General features: G+C 41.8%; 1 protein-coding gene across 1 annotated transcript; it reads right to left on the bottom strand.

Annotated features, from left to right (window-relative positions):
* Positions 1 to 235: 235 nt before the first annotated feature.
* Positions 236 to 9587, bottom strand: LOC114641768 (gastrula zinc finger protein XlCGF57.1-like). The gene is made up of 2 exons (XM_051927472.1): positions 9038 to 9587; positions 236 to 2248 (listed from the first exon to the last, which is right to left on the bottom strand). Exons 1-2 carry the CDS (start codon positions 9387 to 9389, stop codon positions 951 to 953), a joined length of 1650 nt encoding a protein of 549 aa, XP_051783432.1. The 5' UTR covers positions 9390 to 9587; the 3' UTR covers positions 236 to 950.
* Between the last annotated feature and the right edge of the window lie 3381 nt (positions 9588 to 12968).

Here is a 12968-nt window from a genome sequence, read left to right as displayed (position 1 = left end):
CCTGGCCGGGGGGCAGATGAAGGGCGGTGTCCTAGGACTGCGCTTCTCTGTCACTTTACCTTTGCCTGATGTGTTTGAATAAAAGATTTTTTACTAACTTTAAATATATCTCTCTGTCTTCAGTCACGAGAAACGACACCATAAAAAAAGTGTCCACAGTAGTAAGCATTCTCTGTTGCGTTTCTGTTCATATTTAGGTTTTTATTTCTGAATGTTTTCAAATGTCAGTTTCCTCTTTATTTCTAGGTTTGGTTGCTGATACTTTTATGTTTGAATAGATGCCACACCATACAAGATCGCACCTCTTCTCTTTATTCCAGGTCTTTGTCAATTCTATTCTCATGCCCCCTGGGTCTTGCCTTTGTTATTGTATTACTTATTTTGCTGCTCTTTGTAAGCATTGTAATTTCTCTTAGTTTACTTGCTCTCTTTAATTGTCGTGATTAGTGATCTCAGATTTGCATCAGTTATCTTATTTAGTTTGGAAATTGATACTGCCTTCCGGGATTCCAGTTTTATCCGAGCTATCCTTTAGTCAGAAATTCAAGACTTGTTGCATAAAAGTAGCAGTACATGATCTCCTCTATCTTCAAGTGACCACTGAACTGTGTCAAATCCTCTTCATTTCTTGCTCAAGCTGCATTTTTGAGGTCTTTTCCGTTCCCCTGTGGGGCCAGCAACAATGTCCATCTGGACTGACACCACATTGCAAATCTTCTTTTCTTCCCCTGAGGATTTTGCACTATCGGCAGCACCATCACCTACCCTACTTCAGAGGCAGGTGCTGGGGACCTTTTTATCCTGTGAGACGAGTGGTCAGTATGAGTTATTTTTTGGGTTCTTTTTCATACTATAATAGTAGTTTTGCCTTGATGAGTTTTGGTATACACCTTTTAAAACAAAGTCCACCAACATGAAGGTAATCATCAAGACTTAAGCAATTAGAAAGGTCACTTTTTCACTTCTTTCTCCGGCTTTTCTTCATTCTGCTTTTTCACCTTCACCTCTCTAACATACTCCTTCAGGGCCTTTTCTCCAGTATGAATTCTTGTGTGACTCTGAAGATTGCTAATCTGGCGAAATCTTTTGCCACATTCAGAACAATAATACGGCTTTTCTCCAGTATGAATTCTTGAGTGACTCTGAAGATCACTACTCCGGATAAATCCTTTGCCACATTCAGAACAGCAATATGGCCTTTCCCCAGTATGAATTCTCGTGTGACTCTGAAGATCGTTACTCTGGCTAAATCTTTTGCCACATTCTGAACAGCAATATGGCTTTTCTCCAGTATGAATTCTTGTGTGACTCTTAAGATGGCTAATCTGGCTAAATCTTTTGTCACATTCAGAACAGCAATATGGTCTTTCTCTAGTATGAATTCTTGTGTGACTATGAAGATGGCTACTCCGCCTAAAACCTTTGCCACATTCAGCACAGCAATATGGCCTTTCTCCGGTATGAATTCTTGAGTGACTCTGAAGATCGCTACTCCGGATAAATCCTTTGCCACATTCAGAACAGCAATGTGGCCTGTCTCCAGTATGAATTCTCATGTGACTCTGAAGATCGTTACTCTGGCTAAATCCTTTGCCGCATTCAGAACAGCAAAAGGGCTTTTCTCCAGTATGAATTCTCATGTGACTCTGTAGACTGCTAATCTGGCAAAATTTTTTGCCACATTCAGAACAGCAATATGGCTTTTCTCCAGTATGAATTCTTATGTGTACCTGATGATCACTACTCCGGATAAATCTTTTGCCACATTCAGAACAGCAATATGGTTTTTCTCCAGTGTGTATTCTTGAGTGACTATTAAGATTGCTACTCTGGCTAAATCTTTTGCCACATTCAGCACAGCTATATGGCTTTTCTCCAGTATGAATTCTTGTGTGACACTGAAGATCATTTCTCCGGAAAAATCTTTTGCCACATTCCGAACAGCAAAATGGCTTTGCTTTTGAATGAACTGATTTGTTATCTTTACAGTCGGTCTTGTTTTTAAACATTTCTCCACATTCTTGACCAGTACGCAAAGCCTCTGAATCTGTGTCATGTCCTTGATCTTTGTCAGTTTTGACAGCTTCTTTCAAAGAAAGAGAACTACAATGGAAAGAGGATAATGTCAAATTCTCTGATCCTCTTGTTGATTTCTTCATGTTCCTTTTGTCCCGTTTCTTTTCCAGTTTGCATTGAAGAGTGGGTTGCACAGATAATGATGGCGAGAAGCTGACATTCACACATAAATCTGCAATTAAAGAAGGAATTAGGTATTTAAATATTTTAAAATAAATTAAACCTTAACATGAATAGGTGGAAAACTGATTGGCATCTCTGCCTCACCCCTCAGTTCCATTCCTACAGCAGTCTAAGAAGAGCAGTTATGAAACTGAGACATAGCTGACTAAGTCTTATTTGAATAAGCCTTGTTTTCAAACTGAGGCCCAATCAATTTCACAAATGCAAAGTGTTCACCATAGGGGTGGGCGGTATGACCAAAATTTTATATCACGGTATTTTTCTAAATTATCCCGGTTTCATGGTATTTGACGGTATTTTTTTCCCATGCATGAGTGGATGTTAACCACAGTTTCCACTGCAATTACTTAATACAGGTTTGCATTGCCCCATAAAGTGATAAGTTTTCAAGGGGGTGGCACTAATGGAGAAGGTATCACATTGCATGACAGATGCAGTTAAAATATAGAACCTTTTTATTGAACAAATTTTGCAAAAACAAACTATAATTTTGACAACATATTTTCAGCCATCCAAAGAGGCATTTAGACTTAGTAAAATATCCAGAAGCCCTTGTCAAAAGTTGTATTGCACCGAATATGTCTTAGAAAAGGAATAAATAGTAAATATTTTTTTAAAACAACTACACTTTCTGTTAATGTTAACAATCTCTGTCCACTGACACGTTAAAGTGACTTTTTAAACAACTTTACCATCATTAAACTGCATAATATTTAAACTAATAAATAATAACAATAAAATAAATAATTGTATTATTACTGATAGTTGCACTATTACTTCAAGGCTTCAGGCACAGGTGCATTACACAGTATTCACTAAATTAAATAAAATAAAACAAGTGCAATCTTGGTAATGACATCTTTAACAACTGAACCATCATTTAGGCAAACTGCATTAATATGGACCTTGCTTCAAGCTAAGCTATATGCATAAATAATAAAACTGCAACTTGCATTTATAATGCTATTTGTGGTATAGCCCTACGGAATCGTATTAGGGCCACGGTGAAAAAAAAAAAAAAATACGGACACAGGAAAGAAAAAAAAAACTATATGTCGAGAATAAAGTCGACATTTCCACTTTATTCTTATAGTTTACTTTATAATTAAAGTAGAATGTTGTAAACTAAACTTCATCCTAAAATCATTGTTTAATTTACTAGATTTTCTCAAATCCCGTCATAAATTATGTAGCACATTAAATGCTTTGTGTTAAGTGTTCCCCGACCCAGTTGTTAATCACTACGCTTCTTAAACTGACTTCATCCACACTAAGAGGAGACAGCGATATCCATACAGAATACATTCACTGTATGATAGTCCTGCTCTCTGAAAATTTAGAATGCTAAGATAAATATTTGAGTGTGACGAGGATGGACATGATAAGAAATGAGGACATTAGAGGGTCAGCTCAAGTTGGACGATTGGGAGACAAAGTTAGAGAGGTGAGATTGCGTTGCTTTGGACATGTGCAGAGGAGAGATGCTGAGTATATTGTGAGAAGGATGCTAAAGATAGAGCTGCCAGGGAAGAGGAAAAGAGGAAGGCCTAAGCAAAGGTTTATGGATGTGGTGGGAGAGGACATGCAGGTGATGGGTGTAACAGAACAAGATGCAGAGGACAGAAAGATATGGAAGAAGATGATCCGCTGTGGCAACCCCTAATGGGAGCAGCCGAAAGAGGAAGATGATGACTATTTTAATTTTATAGAAAATACCTTAACAGACAGCTTTTTTGTTTTTATGTCTTTTCATTTCCTTATGAGTCTTGCTGATCAAAAAGTCCAAAGGGAACGAATGGAATAATAATTTAAATGTGATATATATGATTTCTTGTCACCTTCTATAGCCAGTACAGGTTTTTCTATTTTTAATGTGTTACTATGTTTTTAGGAACAAAACAGAAAAAAAATAAATGCAAGTGAAACTGAGAATACAGCCACATTAGATATGGTTTAAAAAAATAAATAGGTGGTGACAAATGATATTTAAATGTTTTATACTATTAATTCTTGGCATGTTTAAGTACATAGTTTTACTTATATTTTTATCATTTTTGTAATTATGTAGGATTCATTTAAATGAGAATTCAGCCATGTTAGATATGCTAACACATATCCCTTCTGCATCTTCGGTCTCTCATTGATGGTCAATTTTTTGACCTCTCAATCCACAATCCTCCACTAAGCATCATCTTAGTGGTATTGGTCACCAAGTTTGACTTGAGCTGAGCCTCTTTAGTGGAACTGAAATGCCTAAAAAAAAAAAAAAAAAAAAAACAAGGCCAGCTTATTGATTTAAGGGAGTCTTACCGGCCAATTGTGCTTTGTGGAAGAGTCCCTGGTCTGTCAGTCCACTGTGTAAATGTACATTACATGTTTTCCTGGTGTCTATTCAATTACGCCATCTTTGTCTCATACCCCACACCCATGTCTGCTGTGTTAACCACCGTCTGGTGTGACCGAGTGTGATGTGTGTTGCCACGCATGCGCTTCCCAGGTTTACTTTCCGGGCTCATCAGACATATGTAATAACACTCCGGGACGACAAGAGGCACGTTTGCTAACTTTATATTATCTTCTTATTCCTCAACAGCCCCGAGAAGAACGCCCAGTGTGAGCAACTAACCCTGTCCCCTTTGAGCCAAGTTCAATAAAGCTGGGCATCCCTGGAAGGTGGTGTCTGACTTTGGTTTCAAGCCAGACCAGAAGATGGAGCTCCTCAATGTCAGACCCGCTCGACTAAGCAGCATTTGCAGATTAGAGAACGCTACAGCTGAGAGATCTGTTTTACACCATTACACATTTCTTTGTTTTCAGTTGGTTTTTGGTTCTACTTTTGTTTTGGACCCAATCTTTACTCTCACAGGGTGCGCTGCTGTGGATTGGCATACATTCTCATTTACATGTCTGCCTCATTTCAAAAGCTGCCCGTGACACCAGGGGTCAGATTTATAAAACTTGGGTATGCAAAACAAAAGGCCTGAAATGTGCGTTTGCAGTGTTTCACTCAAATTCGGGATTTACAACAGAAAGCCTGACAGAAGAACAAGCATATATTTATGGTAACTGTGACTCATCTGTACAAAAAATTTTGGAGAACTAAGAAATGAAGAGACCCGTAATCAAGCAGGTACATGCAGCTAAACCTGCAGAAGGACGGCTCACTGATGTCATTCCTATCACCAAGCCGCTATGATAACGGTATATTATCTGAGAAACATATTAAAACTCAAAATGAATACTATGACGTAGAGACCATTTCATGACGACTAACGCTGTTATTTGGAATGAAGAATTTTTTTTTGGTTTTTCAGCATGTTGTCCCTTCTCAGAAAACTGGTGCGACATCCAACTTTTGTATGGTGTGGATGCACATACATAAAAGCTAACAGGCTTATGCCAACATAAAAAGGCAATGCAGCAGCCATGCCCGGTTCTTCTAACATAATCAGAGCAAATTACTGTTACCATACTCCAATAAGGGTACCTAGAGAAAATGAAGCTGCTTTTCTTAAATGAACTCAGCTTCATTCTATTAATGCACAAGTCATCTTTGATACCAAGATGAGGCTGACGATCATCATTTGCAATGCAACATAAAAAGGCACATTCAAGTACAGACGCATCTGCGGAGACTGTACATGGGCTTCTATTCTTCCCGTTACTCGCACAATCTGCTTCTTTTGTTTGTTTCCGACACCTGCGCTTAAGCCACCAAATAAAAGGTCCTTTGCGTGCCTCCGATTGAGAGACGAAAGCGTCTCTCTCACACTGCTGGATGCGTCTTGTGGCTGGACTACCAGTCAATGAAGGTCTGCAGCATCCTGAATGCATATGCGTACGAGGTTCATTACTACGGTCCATATATGGTTGCTTCAGAGTGGAACTGGCCAGGGTCACAAATGCAAATTTACAAAATGATGATGGTTTATAAAGGGTAAATTGTGTAGAAATGTGCTCACTCCAGGCTTTGTAAATGTATTTTTTTTAATGTTCACCATTTGTGTATTTTCAGGCTTGAACTCACACAAGTTTCATAAACAGGATCCCCAAGTGAAGAAAATGGATAGCAGGATCTGACAAGCGGTTTGTGGGGCATCTGTTGGTGAAGAAAGATTCACGGATCTTGACTTTGCTGATGCTGCTGTAATCTTCACAGAGTCGATTGAGGCTCTGATTGGGGCACTCAAGAGACTGAGTGAGGAGTCCGAGTGTTGGGGCTTGCGAATGTTCTGGATAGAAACCAAAATCCAGGCCTTTAATGACATCTTGGGGAAAGCCATCAGTAGTGGGTCTGTCTGCGGAGAGAGTGTTGACCTCGTCGAGAGGTTTACTTACCTTCGCAGTGACATTCATGTCTCTGGTGACTCTTCCTATGTCAGTAGACGGATTGGGAGAGTATGGGGGGGGTCATGAGGTCGCTGGAAAGGGGTGTGTGGTGCTCCTGATATCTATGCAAAAGGATGAAGGTCCAAGTCTTTAGAGTCCTGGTGCTTCCTGTCTTGCAACATGGTTGCGAGACATGGACGCTATCCTGTGACCTGTGTGATAGACTGCCCCGCCGGGACGCCTGGATGAAGGAGGGACCAGGACAGTGGCACTTCTTTTCCCTGGGCACCCGGCCTGTCCTTGATCCCTGGGGGACAGCACTTCTGGGACACCAGGAAGTGCTGACAGACCAGTGGATGGTTTATGCCCGGAGTGCTTCCGGGTGCAAGGGCAGCACTTCTGCCACACTGGGGAGTGCTTGCTGGAAGTTCATCGCCAGGCACCTGAAGCACATCTGGGACGGGATAAAAGGGGCTGCCTCACTCCAATCAGAGAGCCGGAGTCGGGTGGAAGAAGGTCGGAGCTTGCGGGACAGGAGTGGAGGCGGCCAAAGGAGACAAGGACTGTGAATTGTAAATATTGCTGTAAATAAACATGTGTGTTGTGGACACTGCGTTGTCGTGTCGTGCTTTTACACCTGAGATGAAGACTGGACTCCTTTGGTACTGTCTCTCACCGAAAAATTCTTGGGTACCGTTGGTTTGACTTTGTGTTGAATGAACGTTTGCTCATGGAGTCCCGAATGAGGCATATTGCCTGCATTGTGAGAGAGTGTCAGTTACTGCACTACAGCCATGTGGCGCGTTTGCCTGAGGATGATCCAGCTCATAGGATCCTTATTGTTGGGGGTCCGAGTGGCTGGACCAGGCCAAGGGAATCGCCCACGTAACACATGGCTGAGGCAGATCGAGGGTAATTTCTGGAGGGTGGGACTAAAACGTTGTATCTGCCTGAGGGGGTTGCCAACCAGGATCCTGAACTGTTTTTTTTGTGTGGTGGGTGTGCAACACGCTGTACCAGTGCATGCTCCCCCAACTTGACTTGACTTGATCCGACAATGTGGAGCTGATGACATGCGTCTATCATGTGGATTCAGCCAAACTCAAGTTCAAGCCCCACCATATCCAGTGGTGACAATTGCTCCCTCGCTCATACTTAATCTCAGTGCTCTTGTGAATTGTCAATTTCTTATTGTTCCTCTCATTTCCCCCCCCCCCCCCCTAATGTTTAACAAGACCCTGCAGTAGATGTGTCATCTTCAAAGATCGATTCAGCCCCCAAGAGCTTCATTTTATTCTGTTGACATTCACCTTGACCACGATGGAGTAACAGAGAGGGGATGAGTAGACAAATGTCTAAAAGAAATGGCAATCTGGGACATGAATTTGGGTTCTCCATCTTTGTTCGATTTATTTGATACAATTCTGAAGCATTTGAAACTGGGGTTTAAATTCAACAACATCCCTACCTGTACCTTGTCTTACATTAGTAAAGCACAGTGGTGTAGTTTTTAGAACAGCCGGTCATGGCTTGAGCCTGTGGATTTGTGCTGTAATAACAGATGTGTTACAGGGTCGAGTGAGTTTGCTCTCCAACTTCCACTACCATGAATCTACCAGTTCAGTTTTTTTTTTTTTTTCTGCTGTCTTATGGGTTCGTGATTCTGGGGTCACATTCTACCTCCAGACGATGTCCACATGGACCTCAGAGGTTCTCTGTATGTTTGCACAAGTCATCCCCAGGAGGCTCCAGTTCTTCTCTCAAGTTCTCTGAAAATGTGCAATCAGGTGGACTGGGGACTGTAAACTGGTCCAATGTGGGAGTCAGTGGGCAGTAAAGGGGCCTGAGATGGACTGGACTGACACCCCCTATAGGCCTGCTGTCTAATGTTGCTGCTCTTTCATGTGCAACTATGTGTGTTTCAGAATATTATGGGATTTTACATATATAGTTTAGTTTTACATGCATGCCAAATCACTTAACTTTGTCCACGTGTTCTGTAGGTGTACATTATATAATAATCAGCCTAAAGTCAGTGCTGTGTTTAACAAATCCTCTTACGGAGTAAATGTCTGTCTGTGTGAGGAGAAGAGTTTGTGGACATGATCACCACGGACAAATCACTCCATCTGAAGCATTAGAAGATGAAGGCTTTGAACCAAAACCTCTCCAGCAGATTTAGCTGTGAGTTGGAAGGATTTTAGGATTTGGTATGTGTGTGTTACAGAACTTTGTGCAGGAAAAGTCATATACTGGACTCTTTCCGTTTTTTTGAGCTCACGCAAACATTTTACTAATTGTTAGGTCAGTTTTTCTCAGTTGTTATGAACCTAAGCAGTTTGTCTCTATTTGTGAATCTTGCTCTGATTTATCGCTAAAAATGCCATAATAAACATAGGTACAACTTACAAAAGAAGAAGAAAGGTGAATGTTTCATTATATTACTTACTTCTTCCCACACTCATAGATGAATTCCATTCATCTGCTTCTCTCCCACTTCCTTCCCTGATTTTTTCTTCAAACTCAATTAGCTCAGATTTTAGTCCCACAGAATTCTGATGGGTGGTCAGTTGTCCCACATTAGTGAATGAAGGCTGTGAACTGCAATGAGATTCTTCACAGATATCTTCCTTAGAAATATTCCCAGTTTCATGCTTTTGCAGTTCAAGATCACCTGACAAATTTTCTGAATCCTCAACTTTCATTTTATTAATAATCTCCTTGCACTCCTCCTCTTTAAAATCTGAAATTCTTCTTTCATAATCCTCCACCTCACACGTAAAAATTCTGGTGCACCCCATTCATGGTCCTCTTGTTTAATCGGCTCCAGTCTTTCATCCATGCCACCCTCTTTGGCATAACTCCATGTTCTGTGTGAATCTCTTCCCAACCCAAAATTATATGTTGCCTCTTCTAAGATGTCCTCATCACATAGACAGCCCTGGCCTGGAAGTCATTAGACACCTCCTGGTTTGGCCATTGGAACTGGATGGTAGCTTCTTTTTTACCTATCAAAATAAAAGAGGCATAATTAGTTCATAAAGCTATGAAAAAATAACTTGAACACATTTCTAGTGTTAACTACACACCAGGATGCTACTGCTAAGATTTTATCAAAGATTTGAAATGCTATGAACTCTCGATCTTAGGGAGCCTAGGAGGATCTCAGCAGATATGGAGTGAAATCCTACTTAATATGAAGACAAACTCCAAACGATGAAGAAAATTTGAGAACAGGGAAAGGGGAATATTTTAAAAAAATGCGTTCATTACTTTGAACTATTTTATAATGGGAATATATGGCAAAGCTGGACCAAACAAAAGAGTGAAAGATCCAAAGATAAATTTGACCTAAACTAAGGTCGCCATTTTAAAGAGACTCTGCTGTCTTGAGATTTCAAACCTTAATTACAATGAAACCAACAGGACTACATGTTCACCACCAACGCATACGGAGTCATGTTTGACTGCCATTAAAACTACCTCCAGCTTCAGTGGGCCTGTTTGATTACCCCCCCCCCCCCCCAACCCCCAACTATTAGCTGCCCACTGCACCCCAACTATCCCAACTTTTCGCTGTTTTTATGGATTTATTTATTGGAACGGTGTAGGCACTGCACTTCTCTTCATCTTATTCCTGCCTGTTGAACCTGCTCTACAGCTTTCCTCTCCATTCCTAACTCAAAATACTTCTAACATGGAAACATCCTTAATGGCCTCCCGGTGTCATTTTCAGCCCAGAACACCATGCAAACGCTTGAAGCTCATGTGAAAAGTATGTAAAGGGAAATTTAAAAAAATGAAAAGGTCTTAAATATCAAAAATGTACTCTAAAGTAAGTGAAAACCCAATTCAGTCCATGTTGGGTGTGCCCAATACCTGACTGTCAAACTGCTCCTCTCTCCTCAGGTCAACTATCTGCAGGGCCGTTTTATGAGATAGTCAGCTGCTTGATTGTTCCACTTCCCCAGTTGTTCTGTCTCTATTTCATCTCACTGATGTTGAGATCAGGGCTCTTTGGAGGCTATGATATCCCAGCTGCTCCATGCGTGATTTGTGCTCATTGCACAGCTCATTACCGATGGTGTTGGGGTCAAGAGCACCGAGAATAGAAGAGGGAGCATGGAGCAGGAGCTGCACCATCATAGCACAGGTAAACAAAACACATACTGTGTGTGCAATCAAGTGACAAGAACCAAACAGACGTTCTATTCATACACAGTCTATCCTGCATGTGCTGATCGGCTCAGTTTGGGGTCTCAGGGTGCCTCCACTGGTGTCAGGATAGAAGCACATGTGATGGATGGTGCGGTATAGCAGGTCCCGCGACTTCAAAAAAAAAAGGGCCAGGTTTTAAATCCGTATAGCAGTGTCATTCTCCATGGGCACGAACTGGCACGACAGCGGGGAGTTAATGAGGTAGTTGGTGCGAGGGTCGCACCCGCACGTGTGGGTGCGATCATTCCTCAATTGCTTTGTTGGGCTTCCTGTGGCATGTGAATAAGGCGTTGCGCTCAAGGAGACGGGGCTATACATACGGGTTGGCAGTAGGAAGGGGGGGGATAGATCGATCGAGGAGAGGAAGGAAAAAGAGGTTAAAGAAAGTGAAAGGCAGTCTTAGCAGGAGGATCTGGCCACCTCCTGCCAACACAGAGGTTGGCCGAAAGGAGCTCGTTGATGTTGGGTCTCCGCCGGCTACACGAGTTATGGGTGAGCCGGGGAGAATGACAGAAGGAGGTGAGCTGAGAGAGTAATGAGAGAGACTGCATTTTTACCTCTGATTTTAAGAGTCATTTATTTGTTTTTATCCCAACTTTTCGCTGTTTTTATGGATTTATTTATTGGAACGGTGTAGGCACTGCACTTTGTTTTCACACAACTGTTTGTTTTAATAAAAGCACCTTGGCACTTTTTGATTATCCCCTGGCTTTATTAGAGAATTATCCTCATTTGTCAGCTCATCTCGGTGACATTACCGCCAGTGTCGGGTTCAAAAGCTCCTCAGGGACAAGCTGACAGAGATGGGAGTAGATTCATACCTGGTGGCATGGATCCGTGGGACTATCTTACATACAGACCTCAGTATGTGCATCTCGGGAACTGCAGGTATGACATTGTGGTCAGCAGCACAGGAGCGGCCGCAGGGGACTGTACTTCTTCTCCGGTCCCTATTCAGCCTGTATACATCGGACATCCAATACAACTCTGAGTCCTGCCACGTGCAAAAGTTCGCTGGCGACAACTGCTATCATGGACTGCATCAGGAGTGGGCAGGAGGAGGAGTATAGGAACCTAATCAAGGACTTTGTTAAATGGTGCGACTCAAACACCTACAACTGAACACCAGCAAAACCAAGGAGCTGGTGGTGGATTTTAGGAGAACCACGCCCCTCATGGACCCCGTGATCATCAGAGGTGACTGTGTGCAGAGGGTGCAGACCTATAAATACCTGGGAGTGCAGCTGGATGATAAATTAGACTGGACTGCCAATACTGATGCTCTGTGCAAGAGAGGACAGAGCCGACTATACTTCCTTAGAAGTGACACGTGACACTGCCCACTCTCTGCATTAGTTCTCATCCTCTTGGTTTGTATTTGTCTTTTAAGTCAGATAGAGTGTGGAAGAGATAGATCGATAGATACTTTATTAATCCCAAGGGGAAATTCACATACTCCAGCAGCAAGATACTGATAAAGAAAATATTAAAGAGTAATAAAATGCAGGTAATAACAGACAATAACTTTGTATAATGTTAACGTTTACCCCCCACAGTGGAATTGAAGAGTCGCATAGTGTGAGGGAGGAACGATCTCCTTAGTCTGTCAGTGGAGCAGGACGGTGACAGCAGTCTGTCTCTGAAGCTGCTCCTCTGTCTGGAGATGATCCTGTTCAGTGGATGCAGTGGATTCTCCATGATTGACAGTTGCCTGCTCAGTGCCCGTCGCTCTGCCATGGATGTCAAGCTGTCCAGCTCCGTGCCTACAATAGAGCCTGCCTCTAGCTGAATGAAGAGGGAGCAAAATGAGATGCAACGTGTGTCTGTGAACTTCATAATGTTATTTTATTTAACCTTGTGACATACGTACAGCTTTTTGTAAGTATTGTTAAAAAAAGATAAGGATTTTCATTTTCACTAGCAATATGACCTTTGTAATCCCATGGTTTAAAGGTAAAAGTCACAGTATTTTCCACATTAAGGTTAACAGATTAATGGATGGATGCGCAGGTAATCAAGGTCAAATCAATGAAGCTAACTTTCCTTCTAGGTAAGAGAGTTGAACTAAAACATAATGGCACATTTTGTCGCCATTTACGGCTGATTACCGTCCTCTACCCCTGAATTTCAACAAAAGTCGACATCCGCCCTGAAAGAGTTTA

This window comes from Erpetoichthys calabaricus, chromosome 5 (genome assembly GCF_900747795.2).
Source record: "Erpetoichthys calabaricus chromosome 5, fErpCal1.3, whole genome shotgun sequence".
NCBI lineage: Eukaryota > Metazoa > Chordata > Cladistia > Polypteriformes > Polypteridae > Erpetoichthys > Erpetoichthys calabaricus.
Note: the sequence above shows the minus strand (reverse complement) of the source record. Positions and strands in the feature narration are given on the sequence as shown.

Coding starts and splice junctions, on each gene's coding strand:
- LOC114641768 (XM_051927472.1), bottom strand. CDS start 9,389: ATGGGGTGCACCAGAATTTTTACGTGTGAGGTGGAGGATTATGAAAGA. Junction 2,249..9,037: donor ATCTATGAGTGTGGGAAGAA/GTAAGTAATATA, acceptor CTTTAATTGCAG/ATTTATGTGTGAATGTCAGC.